General features: G+C 36.6%; 1 protein-coding gene across 15 annotated transcripts in view; it reads right to left on the bottom strand.

The window, feature by feature from the left end:
- Positions 1-18472, bottom strand: part of CARF (calcium responsive transcription factor) — an 84764-nt gene that overhangs the window by 14139 nt on the left and 52153 nt on the right. For 3 of the 15 annotated variants that reach the window (XM_034654980.1, XM_034654982.1, XM_034654981.1), the window contains exon 16: positions 17013-18467. In XM_034654980.1, coding sequence (XP_034510871.1) covers positions 18322-18467 — 146 coding nt within the window. In that variant the 3' untranslated portion in view covers positions 17013-18321. The other 12 variants (XR_004623570.1, XR_002142648.2, XR_004623572.1 and 9 more) reach the window with 10 other exon arrangements.

Raw genomic sequence — 18472 nt, 5'->3', positions numbered from 1 at the left:
CTGAGAACCTCAGTGGATGCCTGAAACCATGGATAATACTAAACCCTACACATGCTGTTTTTTCCTATACATACCTATGATAAATTTTAACTTATAGATTAGGCACAGTAAGAGATTAACAACTAGCAATAAAATAGAACGACTACAACAACATTTGCACTCTGAAAATTACCTTGATCAAATAGGAACCGAACCTGTAAAACTTATATATCAGAAAATTTAATGATACGGAAAGGGGGTTAAAAAAAAAAAAAAGATTTCCTACCTATAAAATCTTCACCAGACCCACTTAGTGAACAAGTTGTTCCACTTAATAGCTTTTTATTACTGTTCTGCATCCAGTCCCTGTTGACAAATACTCCTGTCATATTATCAACATATTTGTAAGGCCCATGTGGATAGTTGCCACAAGTCCTGGCACCACACGGCCAAGCTATTTCAGAGGACCACTGAATTCCATCATTCAACTTCAGTCCTCAGGTTGCAGAGGAAGAAATCAAGGGCCAGAGAAATGAAGTGATTCACCTAAGATAATTCAACTGAGTAAGTGGCAGATCTAGTCCTCTGCTCCTACTACTTCACAACAACTTCAGATATCTCACAAACTACTGAACAGCACCCGTTGCTGAATTTCACACTGCAGTTATTTCCTGTGAAAATACTTTCAGCCAAAGGGTATACACAAAAATTGAAGAATTAATTGGACATAAAATTTCAGGGCAGGTTTAGGAGAAATTATACAGCTAAAGGTTGTAACTAAATGAAATTCATGATCATTTTAAACCCACTCTTCCTCCTTTATATTTTTTAAAGTGGAAATGAGTAAAGCTCTAGCTTCTGTACTTGCTACTACAGAGTTAAAATCTATGGAACTGTAAACTCTAGTGTAATTAAAAATTAAAATGATCTCAGTGTTTCCATGGAAATAAAAAGACTCAATGAATAAATAATCACTATTATGCAACTGACGCAGAAGTCTGTTACTCTGAAAGCCACAAACTGTTTTATAGCTACTACAAGCTAGATGTTGTTTTGTTCTTTCCTGTATCCTTTGGTTAAATTCTTCTTGAAGAATATCAAAGCATAACAATGTATTTTCAAATGCTAATCGAACATGAAAAGAGAGGAAGGGTCTTCTTAAGATAGTTAATATATTTATATAATTCTACTCATCTTTTTAAAGGCATAATTTGTAACTGCCACCTAACCAAATTTTAGGTAAAGCAAAATAAGTAAAAAAGTTTAATGTTTATTAAATTAAAAATTGAATAATGTCTAAAAAAGATAAAAATTGAGAGTTCAAAGTAGTTGGTTTAAAAAGACTAGAAAATGGGCACTTGGGTGGCTCAGTTGGTTGAGTGTCTGCCTTCCGGTCATGGTCATGATCTTGGGGTCAGAGGGAAGCCCGCTTCTCCCTCTCCCTCTGCCCCTCCCTGCCTTGTGTACTCTCTCTCTCATAAATAAAATCTTTAGAAAAAGAAAGAAAGACTAGAAAGCAAAAGAGTTTTCTGAAATATTTTTATAATCAAGTGTAAAAATCTGATATGCCTCACTTGTGGGGGAGCATTATAGATAAACATGGTTTATTAAGGGCCATTCAGACTGGACTTACCACCTTATATTGTAATGTCTCTTGGACACCTCTGTTACAATACACTGTATACACTGAATATGTATTTGTTAACTAAGGGACTGAAGAGACTGCTTTAATTAGCAACAAATCTAATCTGAGATACTCCCTGCCCCAACATTTCCTCACAGGTTCCAAAGTGGACTCAATTTACCAGTTATAAACATTCTTGGTGTTCCCTTTAGCTTCTTAGATGTATTATTTCCTGCTCTAGCTAACCTGAATGATGGAGGGCCTCAGGGCTAGATCCCAGGCATTCTTCTCTTCTTTACCTGCATTTTTTCCCTCAGGTGATCTCTCTGTTCTCTAGTTTCTCATTACCATCCATATGTTGATAGATCACAAAAAATGTTTATCTCCAATCCTGACCTCTAGATTTACAACTCTAAGTGTCTACTTAACATTTCCATTTGGAAGTCAAAACCAACCAGGTTCAAAAACGAGCTCTTGCTTTTCTCTTCTGAATCTACTCCTCCCCTCAGTTTTCCTCAACTCAGTAAAATTCCCTACCATTCACACAGTTCCTCAAGGCTAAAACCTTGGCTGGAGTCATTCTTTATTCTTTCCCTTCCTTCACACACATTCCCGCATGTCCTCCCCAACAACCAACCGGTCAGCAAGTCCTGATGATTCTATCTGCAAAATATATCCTGAATTTGTCTATTTTGCTTTGCCTCTCACTATCACTTTAGATTCCAAATCACCTAAGCTCTCACCTGTGCCGTTCCAATAACCTAATTGCTGGCCCCATTTCCATTCATGTCCCTCTATAACACATTCTTCTACAACATAGAAACCCAGGTATACCACTCCCAAAATAAAAATCCTCTAATGGGTTTTGTTTTACTCAGAATGAAACTGATACTACAATTACCATGGACTCCAAGGCCTCTGTACTTTTCTGACCTTATCTCATACCACCTTCTCTATTGCTTCTAAGCTAAAACCACACTGGCCTTTCTGTCCTTTAATACCTTTTTTCCACCTCAAGGCCTTTGCATTTACTGTGCCTCCTACCTGTGAGGCTCTTCCCTCTGCTTTTTGAATGTTAGTTCCCTTTCATCTGTTGAATGCTATCTCCATAAAAATACCACTACAATAACCTGTTGATAAAGCAAAACTAAGTTTTTTGCTTATTGCAGTAAGGAGAATACTACCTTGACAGATCTTTGCAGTGTCTGAGGAGGAAGGGCAAAGGTGAGATATTTATGAGGTTTGGGGGGGTGGGCAGAATCTAACTTCAGTTCTTCAATGGAAGGGTCTCATTAGTATTGAGTAAGTCTGCAAGGCTGATGGGGAAATCTCAAGTCAAAGAGGCCTCCTTCTCACAGGAATGGGACCATCTTCGTACTTTTGCTGTCTCAGCTGTTGTCTGGGACCAGCCTGTGGGAAGCACAGCTTCTGTTCAAGCACCATGGTAGATCCAGAACATAGCACCTGGGACCATTTGTCAATTACTCCACCTGCAGCAGGAGCTCTGAGCGGCTCATTTTCATAGCTGCCATGGCCTACCTCTTGTGCTGCACAGATTTCTCTCTTCCCGCAGGTCAGAGTGTGGGTGTTCCGTGGTTCTTCTGGGTCCATCTTTCTGAGGAAAAACTCAGAAGGAACCTCTGACACTCTAGTTGATATTTGGAGTTCCAACTGGTATTCATGCTCTCCCACTTCCAGTAGTTATTCTAATAACTATAATCACCCTCAGCTGTTACCTGATCAGGTCTTGGAGGCTTACTGGTGGTATTGATGTAGAAAAGATGTTGGGGTTCGGGGCCGACGGCCAAGAAAGAATTCTTCGGATGTCTTTGGTGCAAAAAGGTGGTTTTATTAAAGCACAGGGACAGGACCTGTGGGCAGAAAGAGCTGCACTGGGGTCATGAGGAGTGGCAATTATATACTTTCAAGTTGGGAGGGGGTTAGGGATAGTTTAAGTACCTAAGAAATTTTGGAAACAAGGTTTCCAGGGCCTTGAGGGGGCTAGCTGTTGTTAGGAAAAGGTCATCTATTACTGTCCAATAAAACCTTAGTCATGAGACTGTTCAGATGTATATCTGCCAACATATATCTTGGGGTGTAGAGATAAAGGAAGCTTCCAAAGGAATTTTTATATGTTAAAGGAGACTTACAGGATCCTGAGGGTCAGGCTAAGATTGCCTTTTGCCCTTAGCAAAGTATTAACATGGAGGCAGCTGAGTTCCTATAGGAATGTCACTCCGCCTGTTTCAAGGACTTGTCAATGGGCTGTAAGTAGTAAGGAAATTCAAATTTTCTTTTGCCTTTGTTTCTCACATCAGTATGACTCAAATCTTCATTCCTGAGGAGCCCGAGCAATCATATTCTTATCCTGACACTGCTGCATGCATCCATTCACAGTTACAATGGGGCATGGAAACACCAAAATGTACCCCAATGAATCATCTGGGTTCCACCTGCAGTCCCCCTGCTCCACGTCCTCCTGCTGATCTGGGCTGATCACCCACTCTTCTTCCCTCTTGGTGCCTGGATACAGGGACGTCAAAGTGCACTGACAGCAGCCTTATCTTATAGTTAAATAAAAACTTTGTGTTCCCCCTGGCAAGAGTATGCTCTCTTTGGGGACCAGAACCTCCAACCCTACAGAGCCCAGAATCAAAAGGATGGGAAGCGTCATCAGGGCTACCCCTGCTTCTGTCCCTTGGTGACTGGACCCATGTATTCTTCCTGTCAGGAACACAGCAACATACAGAGTTCTCTGAAGGAAGGCATATATTACGTCTTCAAGGATGGCACCCATCCTCTCAGGATGTTGCCTCTGAGTTAATGCTGAAGCTCTGCTTTTAGAAGGTCACTTCAGCATTCTATCAACGTATCATACCAAGTGCAACAATTTCTTTTAAGAAACAAACAATACAAACCGTGTATGCAAAACCATGGTTTTGCATACATATTCCTATCTCTCTGTAATTATACAGAATATAGTCTAACTTGCTCCATTTAACCTAGGTAACCAACTTTTATTTCTCCCCAGGCAAAACTAGAAGACAGAAAATAAGGAATTGTTTAGCTATTTTCCAAAGAGCATGTTTGTCATATTGTCTTTATTAATTTTAAGGAGACTATGTATATAACAAAATCCAGGGATGCCTGGGTGGCTCAGTTGGTTAAGTGTCCAGCTCTTGACCTCAGCTCAGGTCTTGATCTCAAAGTCATGAGTTCAAGCCCCGCATTGAGCTCCACACTGGGTATGGAGCCTACTTAAAAAAAAAAAAATCCAAAAGCATTTTCACTTCCTGTAAATCTCTATCTATTTTTTTATATTATTTTATTTTATTTTATTATTGTATTGTATTGTATTGTATTGTATTGTATTGTATTGTATTGTATTGTATGTAAGCTCTAGGCCCAACGTGGGGCTTAAACTCACAACACTGAGGTCAAGAGTAACATGCTCTACCAACTAAGCCAGCCAGGAGCCCCAATCTATATCTATTTTTAAACATATAAGAATAGCAGTAAAATAAAACTAGTGACCAATGTTACTCATTTTTTCCTTTAGATTTTGTCCAAATATTCAAAGATTATGTATTAATTAACTCAGTTTAACCTTTGTCTAAGGTCTTTAAATTAGCTAAGGAACTAGAAATAACTATTTTAGTTAAATATAAAATTCTTTTTTAAAAAGATTTTATTTATTTGAGAGAGAGAGTGCACAAGCAGGGGGGAGGGGCAGACTCCCCACTGAGCAGGGAGCCCCAAGATGGGGCTTGATTCCAGGATCCTGGGATCATGACCTGAGCTGAAGGCAGACGCTTAACTGACTGAGCAACCCATTGGCCCCAAATATAAAGTTCTTAAGAATTTTGATATTATAGAAATAAGATGATAAACTTTCAGAAGATACCTATCATTACAATTTTATCTAGTTAATCATGACTCCAAATTTTTGTAAGCATAATTTGTAGAAATAATGATAATAATTTGTCTCATAAAACCAATGCAAGAAATATATAAAGTTTAAATTATGAGATGTTCAATCTTCTTGTATAAACTAGCATATAGTGCTGACATTAAAGTCAGGAAGATAATTGTTTTTTAATCCTTTAAGCCAGTATGATTAACTCATTCAAATTTGTCCAATGATTCCTCTATCAGGAATATTTTATGAACATTTTCTGCATGATATATAAACTTTGTATTCATAAATGAAATTATAAAAACTCTTTAAATCCTGTTTCAAAACCCTTCATCTTGGAATCAAGGTTTTTTCTTCTTTTCTTGCAGTTTTTTTTAAAAGATTTTATTTATTTATTTTTTATTTAAGCAAGAGACGAGAGCGCGGAGCATGAGGGAGCATGGGAAGGAGCAAAGGGAGGGGGGCAAGCAGACTCTGAGCTGAACATGGAGCCCAACATGGGGCTCTATCTCCTGACCCTAAGATCATGACCTGAGCCAAAATTAAGAGTTGACGTTCAACTGACAGAACCACCCAGGTGCCCCTTTTCTTGTAGTTTTAACCAGAAATATCTCTTAAAAGCAATTTTGAAGAAAAAGAAACACAACACAGCTTAATGATTTTTTTATTTTAGAAATTCTTCATTAGATGTTCCTAGATTGAGTACATAATGACAGAATAATTGTTTTCATCAATTAATCTTTAATGTTTCCCTAGGGAGGGAAAAGAAGAGGAATAAAAATTAAAAATGAGAGGGAGCCAGTTAAAGTCAAATACAAAATTATCATTATAAAAGACTAATTATGTCTCCTTAATTAAAGAAAGGGGAAAGTTTAAATGTAGGGAAGTGTAGATGCATAACATACATGCACACACAAGAGGATGAGGGAGAGGGAGGGGGAGTCAGTCATTACAGCTGGTTTAAACATTAATTCAGGCCCCCCGACAATTTAATTTATATGACAAAAAATGCCAGTAATTGTTAATACTTTAAGTATAAAAAGGAGAGGTTTATTTCTTATATTAAAGTGATCTTTCTCTTTTAGAGTAATAAAACTATCTCTTTATGGGGTATTTTGAAGGAAAGGAGAAAAGTCAGAAGGAGAGAGAACAGAGGGAAATAGAAAAACATGAGGAAGTGGAATAGAAGAAGAAAGGACATCATATTCAAATAGTGATTTGAAAGGATTTAGAAAAGACAGTTCTAAATTTTTCACATTTTTCTCTTGCCTTTGCCAAAGAATTTTTTAAGGAGGCAATTTCATAATCCCTTCAGTTTATTTTAGAATTTTCCTCTTGCCTTAAAATGTAGATAACTGTATGTTTGGGATATTGATTTCTTTTCACTTCAAAGTGCATCCCCAAATGAACAATGTTGTTTCTATCAGAAGTGCCCCCCCAAAACCAATTGTAATTCCAAATAATTCTTCTATCATTTAGAAAGCAAACAAGACCCATTTTGATTCTAGCATAAACACATTTAAGGTGTGGGAATCCAGTCAAGAATGGCTACAGAACCAAACTAAAGATAAACCTATGAGCCTGACAACTCTTAGCCAAATATGAACCTTGAATCTTGGGGACCCCCTCTTAAAAAGAAACAGACTTTCATGGACAAAACAAAGCAAGAGTGGGCAAAATTCTCATAAACTTTCATAGATGACTTGAGACATTTTTTTCCAAAGGATGGCAGTCTGAAGAGAAACCTTCCGAACCTATAAGTTTACACCCGTCTTTATCCCTATGAACTTCCTCTTATAGATGCACAATGAAGAAATGACAAGGACAAACAGTAGTATTGACAGTAATAATGCAGATTTCTACCAAATATAAGTTTTTCAAACCTGATCAATCAACTCTTTAAAAAGAGTTTAATTCCTAGATAACATTCTCAAGCTAAACAAAACAAGCTAAACTTAGCATTTGGAGTATTTGATGAAAAAATTAGAAATCAGAGTTCAAACCCAACATGAACTTACCTCACCACTGTCATTGGAGAGGCCCTGTGCAGAAGGCTCAAAAGGCCTCAGAAAACATGCTGTTTCCAAGGTTACCAGATTTCGATAAGATCTCCAAGACCGTCAACTGCTGGCTTCTTTAAAATACCTCCAAAATAACCTGTTGATAAAGCAAAACTGAAGTTTTTGCTTATTGCAATAAGGGAGAATACTAACTGGATAGTCTTAGTATCTCACAGGGGAAGTCAGAGGTGCAATATTTATGAGTTCTGGGATCTATTTTAAAATGAGTTGCAAGGTGGAGGATCTGATTGGAATTACACAAAGTTTATACATAATACCTTTTTGATTGGACACTGGGAGGTGAGAGTTTGGAAGTGATTCTTTCACAATCTTTTGCCTTCTTAGACTAATGTATTGTTCCATCCATAACCTGAATTGCTAGCTAGCCTGGAACTTTGATTTATAATGCTTTTTCCTTTGTTTGAATTGAAAGTACTTATCACACCATTTTATAACTAGTTGATTAAAAAACTGTCATGGGGTGCCTAGGTGGCTCAATTGGTTAAGCGACTGGCTCTTAATTTCCACTCAGGTCATGATCTCAGGGTAGTGAGATCCAGTCCCATGTAGGGCTCCCAGCTCAGCAGGGAGTCTGCTTGAGATTCTCTCCCTCTCCCTTCACCCCTCCCCCTGCACATGTGCTCTCTAAAATAAATGAATCTTAAAAAAACAAACAAACAAAAAACTGCCTGCCACTATACTGTGAGTCCCTATAGGGCTAGGATTAGGTTTTATTTATCTTTCATACAGCCAACAGGTAACAGTGTCTGGTTCTCAATAAATACTCGGCCACTGCTGATCATGATTGGACAAAAATACACAAACATGCTGACTAATCTGATTTTCAATTTATGAACATGAACCTTAAATGAACCCTTAATCAAGTAGGCCCATTAATATTATATTTCCCTTGCCTAATTACTTTCATACTAGCTTTTCTCCTCAACATGCTTCCCCACACACCCATCTTCACAGTTACCTGAAGGCCTTGCTGCTTATTTCACTGAGAAAATTGAAGCAATCAAGAGAATTTCCACACTCTCACTTGTACCCACCTACCAGCATCTTTACCCATGTAGTCTGCCTTGTCATCTATCCGTAGATAAGGTATCCATGGTCCTATCTAAAGTCAAGCCCTTTACTTAGGCTTGACTTAGTCCCCTTTCTCCTGCTCAAAAATATTTCTCTAGCAATTTCCTCAACAAATTTCCCTTCTCTCTTTGTTTTCCATTTATTTTTTATAAGGACACTCTAAAATCTAAAATCTAGATGGTCATCCATTCAAAAATATTTTCTAAGCATCTGCCACTGTCATATATCAATGAACAACAACAACAACAAAAAAGACAAAGATCCCTGCCCCTGCAGTTTTAATCTAGTAGGGAGAGACAGATAAACTATAAAGTTTGTTCTTAACATAATGGCCAAAATGATCCATTTATTTATTATTTATTTATTTATTTATTTATTAGAGAAAGAGAAAGAGAAAGAGGGGAGGAACACAGGCAGAGGGAGAGAGAAAAACTCGAGATGACTCAACTCTGAGCACAGAGCCCCCTGCAGGGCTTGATCTCATGACTCTGAGATTACGACCTGAGCGGAAATCAAGAGTTGGTTGCTCAACCGACTAAGCCACCCAGGCATCCCAAAAATGATCCTTTCAAAGGGTAAGTCATATTATGCTTTCATTCTTCTGCTCAAAATTTGGCAACAGCTTCCCGTTTCTGCTCAGAGTAAAAGGATGGATTACAAGACCCTACAGGATTGGACTCGATATTTTCTCTCTGTTCTCATTTCCCAGTGCTCTCTCCCTTGCTCACTCACATTAGCCTTGTTGCTGACCTTCAGGCATACTGCATACTGCCCAATCCTTTAGTTCCCTCTTATTTGCCCTGCTTTGCATGGTATCTGCATGACTGTCTTATTGTCTTTAAGAATTTGCTTGCATGCACCTTCTCAATGAGGCCCATTCTGGCTGCCTTATTTAAAAATTGTAACTCTTACCATACCAATTCCATATGTCCCTCTTTCTCTGCTCCATTTTTATGCTATATCACTTGTTAACCTAATGTAGAAGTATACAGTATACATACAATAATACATTTAAGTACATATACTTACAGGTAAACATATGTATGTTTACATATACTTATTTACTATGTTTATTATTTATTATCTATCTCCCTGTACTGGATTGTAAGGTCCAAAAGGGCAGGAAATATGTCTGTTTTGTTGAATGAATGAATGTCCATCTTTAAGATTTTAGAGTGTCTTTGTGGAATATAAATGTAAAAACCCAACAGTTTCTCTAAAGCAGTTATAGATACAATAGTCAAGGCCAAAAATTTATTATACAATTTTATTATGGTATTCAAAAAATTACTCTATCACTTCCATTTGGTCATTAAACCTACCTTCAGAAATCTGTGAAATTTAAAGTTTCATCCGGATTTTAGAAAAGCTTTTTTTTTTTTTTTAAGATTTTATTTATTTATTTGACAGAGAGTAAGAGAGAGAGAGAGAGCACACAAGCAGGGGGACCAGCAGGCAGAGGGAGAGGGAGAAACAGTTTCCCCACTGAGTAAAGAGCTGGATGTGGGGCTCCATCCCAGGACCCTGGGATCACGACCTGAGCCGAAGCCAGATGCCCAATCGACTGAGCCACGCAGGTGCCCCTAGAAAAGCTTTTTGACTCATTGGGCTCCTTTAACAGATCATTTCAATAAGACTTTAAATGTACACATACTAAGCAAAATATAAAATTCTTAGTCTGGCCTTCCAGAATTTCTACCATTTAAGCTTTCTCTCATCTTACCAGTCTTTTCCCCAGCTTCCTTCCTTCATTGAATCTTAAAGTTCTCATCCAAGTGGAGGCGCCTGGGAGGCACAGCGGTTAAGCGTCTGCCTTCGGCTCAGGGCGTGATCCTGGTGTTGTGGGATCGAGCCCCACATCGGGCTCCTCTGCTATGAGCCTGCTTCTTCCTCTCCCACTCCCCCTGCTTGTGTTCCCTCTCTTGCTGGCTGTCTCTATCTGTGCCGAATAAATAAATAAAATCTTTAAAAAAAAAAAGTTCTCATCCAAGTGAACTTTATATTTGTATCTCCAAATGAGCCATATAATTCCTTCTACTTACTCCTTGAATTCTATACATCTGCATTTTAATCTGATGTCTATGTTCTGTCATGAAAGATCCAACTCAAATATCCTATAATGAAAAGATCACTTGTTTTGTGGACTGTGTGGCAAAAGGAATATGGAATGGTATTTGCCAGACATTGCTACCACTATTAACTTTATCACTTAATAGTTGTTTAACAACCTCAAGCACTTCAATTTCTGAATTTCAGTTCTCCCATTTGTGGGAGACACCATTAGTGGCCTAAATGATAGTCAATCAATTTTGTCTTACTAAAATATAATTTCTCTCAGGGTGGTGTCCAGATTTGAAAAGAACTACATTTCCTAGCAGCCCTTATAAGTAGAGTGGTCATATAACACTTCTAACCAATCAGATAAAAGTGGAAGTTGCTGATGGGTCTCCTAAAAAAGACCTTTGGCTCACTCTCCCAGCACAGGACTTTTGCTCACTCCATTCTTCCTGCCTAAACTCTGATCAATGCTGGAAGTGGAGCAACCATCATGGACAAAAAAGCAACAAGTACATAGATGATAGCCACATGTTAGACATGGTTATATGAAAAGATTAAGGGAGGCTGGGTTCCTGGTGGACACATGGAACCAGCCCTGGTGAGACTGCCTTCAGACTTGGTTTCATAAAAAAATAAGACCTCTTTATTTGGTTAAGCCACCATAATCATGTCTCTGTTGCATGCAGCCAAAGATGTTCCCTAACAGATACATCATCTTGAAAATAAGGATGGGGCACCTGGGTGGCTCAGTGGGTTGAGTGTCCAAATCTTGATTTCAGCTCAGGTCTTGATCTCAGGGTCATGAATTCAAGCCCCATGTTGGGCTCCACAATGGATGTAGAGCTTACTTAAAAAAATAATAAATAAGGATCATGCTTACCTTTAAGGATTTAAAATTTTGTTAATATTATAAAAACGTACATATATTGATTGGTATGTTACAGATTCTAAGATTGCAACATAGGTTACCTCATTAAATCCTCATAATAATTCAGTTATGTAGCTACTACCATTTCTTCAGAAGAAAAAAAATATGAAGAACAGGAAGTTTAAGTAATTTGTCCAAAGTTACGCAGCTAATTAATGAGAAGTGGGATTCAAATCTTAACTGTCCAACTTCAGAGCACATGCTCTTAACTACCAGTCCTAGCTGTAATAATAAGAAACTACTTACTTTTTGCAAAATGCCAATTGCTTTAACCAAACAATAGAGAGCACCAAGTACAATCCCTGGTGCTTACTGTCAGTTCTCTTTCTTGTAAGTAATGTCGTCTTCTTCTTAATTCTTATATGATTTTATCCATATACCTATTATCAAATTTACCATTTTCTATCTTGTATAAAGTTATGTATCACCTGTAATAGACAATAAGTTCCTTTAAGGCAAACTTTTAAATCATTCATTTTGGTATCCTGCATGGCCTAACTCTGTCAGGTACACAGAAGGCTGAGTCATTATGATTGACAGAACCATGGCAATGGAGATTGGAAACTATACCATCAAAGGTGGTCCCTATACAATTAGGCTGTTCTGGAGAATTACTTTGGACCAATCCTATACTCCAAATCCCACCATGATACACCTACTTGTCTCACTCAGATTTGTTGTACCTTACTCCATCTCATAATATATCCTTATGCCTCCCTTACAACCTCTATGTCATCTCCCAGTTTGACTGCTTGCAGAAACCCAAATGTGACATGATATCATCACTGTCTGGAGAACTTCCATATCTAGTCAAGATAGAGTAGAAGAGACCAGATTTACCCTCTTGCCTGAAACAACTATAAAACTGGACAAAATATATGAAACAATGATTCTCAAAATGTTGTACATTATGCAAGAGAGGACAGTGATCCCTGAGAGATGGAAAACAAATGAGATGAGGCCTATGTCATCCCAGATTGCTGTTTGAAGAGTTTCCAGGCTATGGCACATGGAGTGGAAAACCAGGCAGAGCCTCTCAGGGTGGAGGAGATGAAACTTGGAATTGAGGAAGGCCAACACAAATAGAGATGTAGGATAAGTACTGGAGAAGAGATAACTACACAGAGAACTCCAGAGATCTGCAGAAGTTCACTCTCTAACATTCAACAGAGTATTTAATGATCAGTGCATAAGTATAAAGAAATTACTTGAGACTAGGGGGATAATAACCCTCTGAGGCTCGCATGGTCCAGAAGAGTGCCTATTCCCACCAGCGAGAGTAAAAAACCTCATTAATTCAAAAGCAGGGTAGAGTACTCAGAAGGGATTTGCTTCAACAGTGAAACAAAATTAACACTAGATTAAATGCTGCTCTGGTCCTACCTAACTAAAAAAGCTTGAAAGCAAGACATTAAAGGAACAAACTGTTTCCAAGAAAGTAAACTGTGTCCTAGAACAAAACTCAAGAATATTTACAGGAATACAAAAATATCCAGCACCCAACAAGGTAAAAGTTATATCTGACATCCAATCAAAAGTCACCAGGAATGCAAAAAAGCAGGAAAATATTTAAAAATAATATATACAAGATAACTGATTAAAGTGTAAATAGTAACAATGTACTGTGAGGTTGTAAGATATATAGAAATAAAATGTATGACCACAATAGCACAAAGAAGGGGAAAAGGTAAGTATATTATTGCAATATTCTTATACTACATGTGAAATGATGGAATAGTATTTGAAGGTAGACAAGGTAGACTGGGACAGCACGGTAGAAACATTAAAGCAATCATTAAAATAACAAGAGTTACAGCTAATAAGTCAATAAAGGAGGTAAAGTTGAATCATAAAAAGAGGGCAATTGCACCAAAAGGCAGAAAAAGAAAAGGGAACAAAGTACAGATGGAACAAATAACAAGATGGAAGGGAAGACTCAAACACAACTGTATCAATAGTAACATTAAATGCAACTGAAACCCAACTATATATAAAACAGCATAATGCATCCTGATGAACAAGTATGATTTATTCTAGGAATGCAAGGATGCAGGGCTGTTTTATTCTTTGAAATTCAAAGTCTTTTATCATATTGTGAGATTTAAAAAAAAGAAAAACCAAATGATCATCTCAATACTTGCAGAAAAAGCATCTGACAAAATCAAATAGCTATTCCTAACAAAAATTCTCAGCACGCTAAGAACAGGACGACTCTGGCTCAATTGATAAAGGTCATCTGCAAAAATTATGGTTAACCTCATAATAGTGAAAGACTAAATGCTTTTCCCCTAAGATCAGAAAAAAGGCAAGGATATCCACTCTAACAGTTCTAATTAAAACTATACTTTAGGTTCTAGTCAGTGTAACAGTTGTGAAAAAGAAATACAAGGCATCCAGATTGGAAAAGAAGATGTAAAAAAGCATAATTGTCTATGTAGAAAATCTAACAGAATTTATCAAAAAGCTATGAGAATAAGTGAGTGTAATAAGGTTGCAAAGTATAAGAACCATACAACAAATCAACTGTGTTTCCATATTAATGCAAAAAATAAGAAATTGAAATTAAAAAACACTGTCATTTAGAAGTTCTTAGTGATAAATCTGACAAAAGACATGTGAGACCTATACACTGAAAATTCTTAAGACATTGCAGAGGGAAAAAAAAGTATCAATTATTAAGATTTCAATTATCCCCAAATTGATCTATATATCTACATAATCCCAGTCAAAATCCCATCAGGCATTGTTAAAAAAAGAAATTGACAACGTGATTCTAAAATTCACATGGAAAAACAAAGAACTTAGAGTAGCCAAAAAAAAGGAAGAATAAGGTTCAAAGACTGTATTACCTGACTTCAAGACTTATGATAAAGGTATAGCCATCAAGACAATATGGTACTGGCATCAGTATGGACCAGAGTTTCTCAATCTTGGTACTACAGACATTTTGAGCCAGATAATTATTTGTTGTGGGGATGTCCTACGCATTGTATGATATTGAGCAGAAGATCTGGCTTCTATCAGAAACCAGTAGTATCTCCCTAGCTACGACTACTAAAACTGTCTCCAGACTTTGTGCAATGTCCCCTAGAGGGAAAATTGCCCTGATTGAGACCACTGAGATAGACAATATGTCAATGAAAAAGAACAGAGTCCAGAAAGTCACCCAAATATATGTGATTAATGAATTTTTCATCAAGTGTATAAATTTAATTCAACAGAAAATACAGTCTTTTCATAAAATGGTGCTGAAACAATTGGGTATTCATATGCAAAAAAGGGTCATGTACTATGTATATAAAAATTAACTCAAAATAGATCATGCACCTAAATGTAAACTCAAAGTTCTAAAACTTCTGAGAAGAAAACCTGGAGAAAATTTAACCTTGGGTTAGGCAAAGATCGCTTAGATCTCTTACACAAAAGTATGACCCACAAAGGAAAAAAAAAGATACACTGTACTTAATCACAATTAAGAACTGCTCCTTGAGGGGTGCCTGGGTGGCTCAGTCAGTTAAGCATCTGCCTTTGGCTCAGGTCATGATCCAGGGGTCCTGGGACTGAGCCCCGCATCAGGCTCCCATCGGGCTCTCTGCTCAGCCAGGGAGCCTGCCTCTGCCTCTTCCTCTGCCTGCTTGTGCGCTCTCTCTAACAAATAAAATCTTTAAAAAAAAAAACCAAACTGGTCTTTGAAAGATTATATTAAGAAAGTGAAAAGATAAGCTATAGATCAGGTGAAAATACTTGTCGATAACATTTCTAAAAAATGGACTTGGGGCGCCTGGGTGGCTCAGTCCATTAAGCATCTGCCTTCAGCTCAGGTCATGATCCCAGTGTCCTGGGATTGGGTCCTGCATTGGGCATCCTGCTCAGGCAAGTGTGCTTCTCCCTCTCCCTCTGCCTGCTGCTCCCACTGCTGTGCTCTCTTTCTCTCTGTCAAATAAATAAATAAAATCTTTAAAAAAAATGGACTGGTATCTAGAATATACTTTCTAAACCTCTATAATAAGAAAACAATTCCATTTAAAAATGAGGTAAAGATTCAAACATACACTCCAGTAAATAAGATATACAGATGGCACATAACACATGAAAAGATGTTCAACAGTATAGGTCATTATAGAAATGGAAATTAAAACCACAATGAGATACTACTACACACCTATTACAATGCCTACAATGTAAAAGCCTGTCCATACCAACTGGTGGCTAGAACTCTCATACATTGCTGACAGGAATGTAAGGTGGTATAACCACTTCAGAAAAATCACTTGAGAGTTTCCTAAAATGTTAAATATATACCTACCAAATGACCCAGCCATTCCACTCCTATTTACTTAAGAGAAATGAAAGCATATATTCATACAAAGAGCTTTATACAAATGTTCATAGCAGCTTTATTTGTAATAGCCTAGAACTGTAAACAACCCAGCTGTCCATCAACAGGTGAATGGATAAACAAATTATGGTATATCCATACAATGGAATACTACTCAGCAGTAAAAAGGAATGGACTATTCATATATTCTGATATAGGTGAATCTTGAATATGCTGAGTGACAATAGTCAGATAAAAAATGTTCATACATTTTTATAAAACTGTAGACAAAAATTGATCTCTAGTGACAGAAAGCAAATCAGTAGTTGTTTGGGGATGGTGAGATAGGGGTGGGAGGCAGGAAGAAGAGGGGATGGAGTACAAAGAGGCACTAGGATCTAGGTGATGGATATGTTCATTTTTTTGATTGTGGTGATAGTTTCGTAGATGTATACACATATCAAAACTTATTAAATTGTGCACTTTATGTGCAATTTATTTTATGTCAATTATACCTCAATAAAAATATTTTTAAAAACTGCTAATATCTGAGACTCCCACTTAATCCTCTGGTTTTAGAATTCTTTTTTTTCAATTGAGGTTGATTGACACATAACATTAAGTTTAAGGTATGCAATGTGTTGATTTGGTAATTTATATTTTGTAATATGATTACCACCATAAAGTTAGCTAATAACCACTATCATGCCACACAATTACTCTTTCCCTTTTTTTATTACCCCCCCATTCTTTCCTTTCAGATGTAGTCTCTGAGCAACTTTGAATTTTATAATGCAGTATTATTGACTATAACAACTATGCTGTACATTAGAATTCCAGGACTTATTTCCCATTTGCAAGTTTTACCCTTAAACAACATTTCCCCTGCATGATTATACCCATATCACATTTTCAAAGGTTTTCAATATTAACCATACAATTTATTTATTTTTCTCATGAATCAAATTTAGAATCCATTAGTGAGTTTTTTTAAGATTCTGATTTTATTCCTGAAGTTTTAAGAATTCAGTCATCAGTGAATATTTGTATTATTTAACAATAGTTTTCATAGTTAATATGTATGTGGCAAAAGTACACTAAAGCTTTGCCATTACAACTAAGTTAATTAAGTAGAATTATAGATACTTAGATATCAAAGCAATATACCATTTAAAACGTCTAAAGCTAAATCAACTGATGGGGAATAGTTAATACACTACCCCTTCTGGAGACAGTAAGATTTTCTATGGTCCTATAAAACAGGCAGGGTGGAATAAAGAAAAAAAAAAAAAAGCCAAGAGGAAAAACACGGGTGATCCCTCCTTTTAAAATCACACGCTTCTTTCATTATGCCAAAAAATATAAAGCTGTACTTAAAGATGTCACAAGGCCAAGATGTGAGAAAAGAATTACTAATACCTTATTACATGCATTGTTTTAAAATGTTGATGGTTGGCTGAGCTCAGAGTACTAAATGCATATATGTCCCTAAATGTAATGATAACAGGAGTTACTGGTAGTTATGCTGAAAAACTTTCAGGTTCCAAATTGAACTCAAATTTCTAGCCAAATTTCTCAGGTAATTAAAGTGTTTATTCAACATCTCTAAGGTGAACAAAACTACCACTATCCCCAGAAAAGGTATAAAAAGAAAACTAACAAGTTTAAGGAAAAAATAACATAGGATTTTTAATGAAAAAAATTACATTATAACAAGGACACTATACATTAAGTTACAATATATATACACACATTTTAAAACTTTTTAAAAAACCTGGTACAAATTAAATGACATCTTTCACATACTCACATGATTAAGTATGTATTTTTGACAGGATGTAACAACAAAACACAAGCTGGTGGGCCTCAAAATCAGAAACTCTAATGTAGGACCAGCTTCCAAAATCTGTTTTCTATCATTTTTATGACTTTTAGAAAACATTTACCTTGGATAAGACAAGGTATTTGTATAAAAGCTTTTTCTTTTAAGCATGTTAACTGCTTATGGAGAAAATTAATATTGAGGGAAAAGCCCACCAGGGTGGTGTTTATCTATAAAGTTCACTGAGAGGCTCTGGCACATGAAAACCACAGTGATGAAAAAAGCTCAGCTGTAATTATGAATTTCTAACTGCTTATTTTGAATGTCCAACCAACTCACTACTACAGACATTACACCTTGTAATACATGACACAAAAGAGCACATGTCAAAGTTTGCTGTAGAGCTGTTAGGAGAATGCCAAATATAGATACTGAAAATTTTATGCACTTGTATTTAATACCCTGTGCATTTAAAAAATAACTGAATATTTAAAATATGTAAACATACTTTTAAAAAAGCGATGCTAAGCACCTTTAAAATACAATACTGATATATTGTGACTGAACATGCATTTAGAGGATAAATGAATTTTTAAAAATTTAGAAACTATTTTTAAAGAGCTACTCATTGAAATACTTACATGAAAATATTGATAGTTCCAGTTTCTACCTAAA

This window comes from Ailuropoda melanoleuca, chromosome 2 (genome assembly GCF_002007445.2).
Source record: "Ailuropoda melanoleuca isolate Jingjing chromosome 2, ASM200744v2, whole genome shotgun sequence".
Classification (NCBI taxonomy): Eukaryota; Metazoa; Chordata; class Mammalia; order Carnivora; family Ursidae; genus Ailuropoda; species Ailuropoda melanoleuca.
The sequence above is the reverse complement of the archived record's forward strand: the minus strand, read 5'-3'. Positions and strand labels throughout refer to the sequence as shown.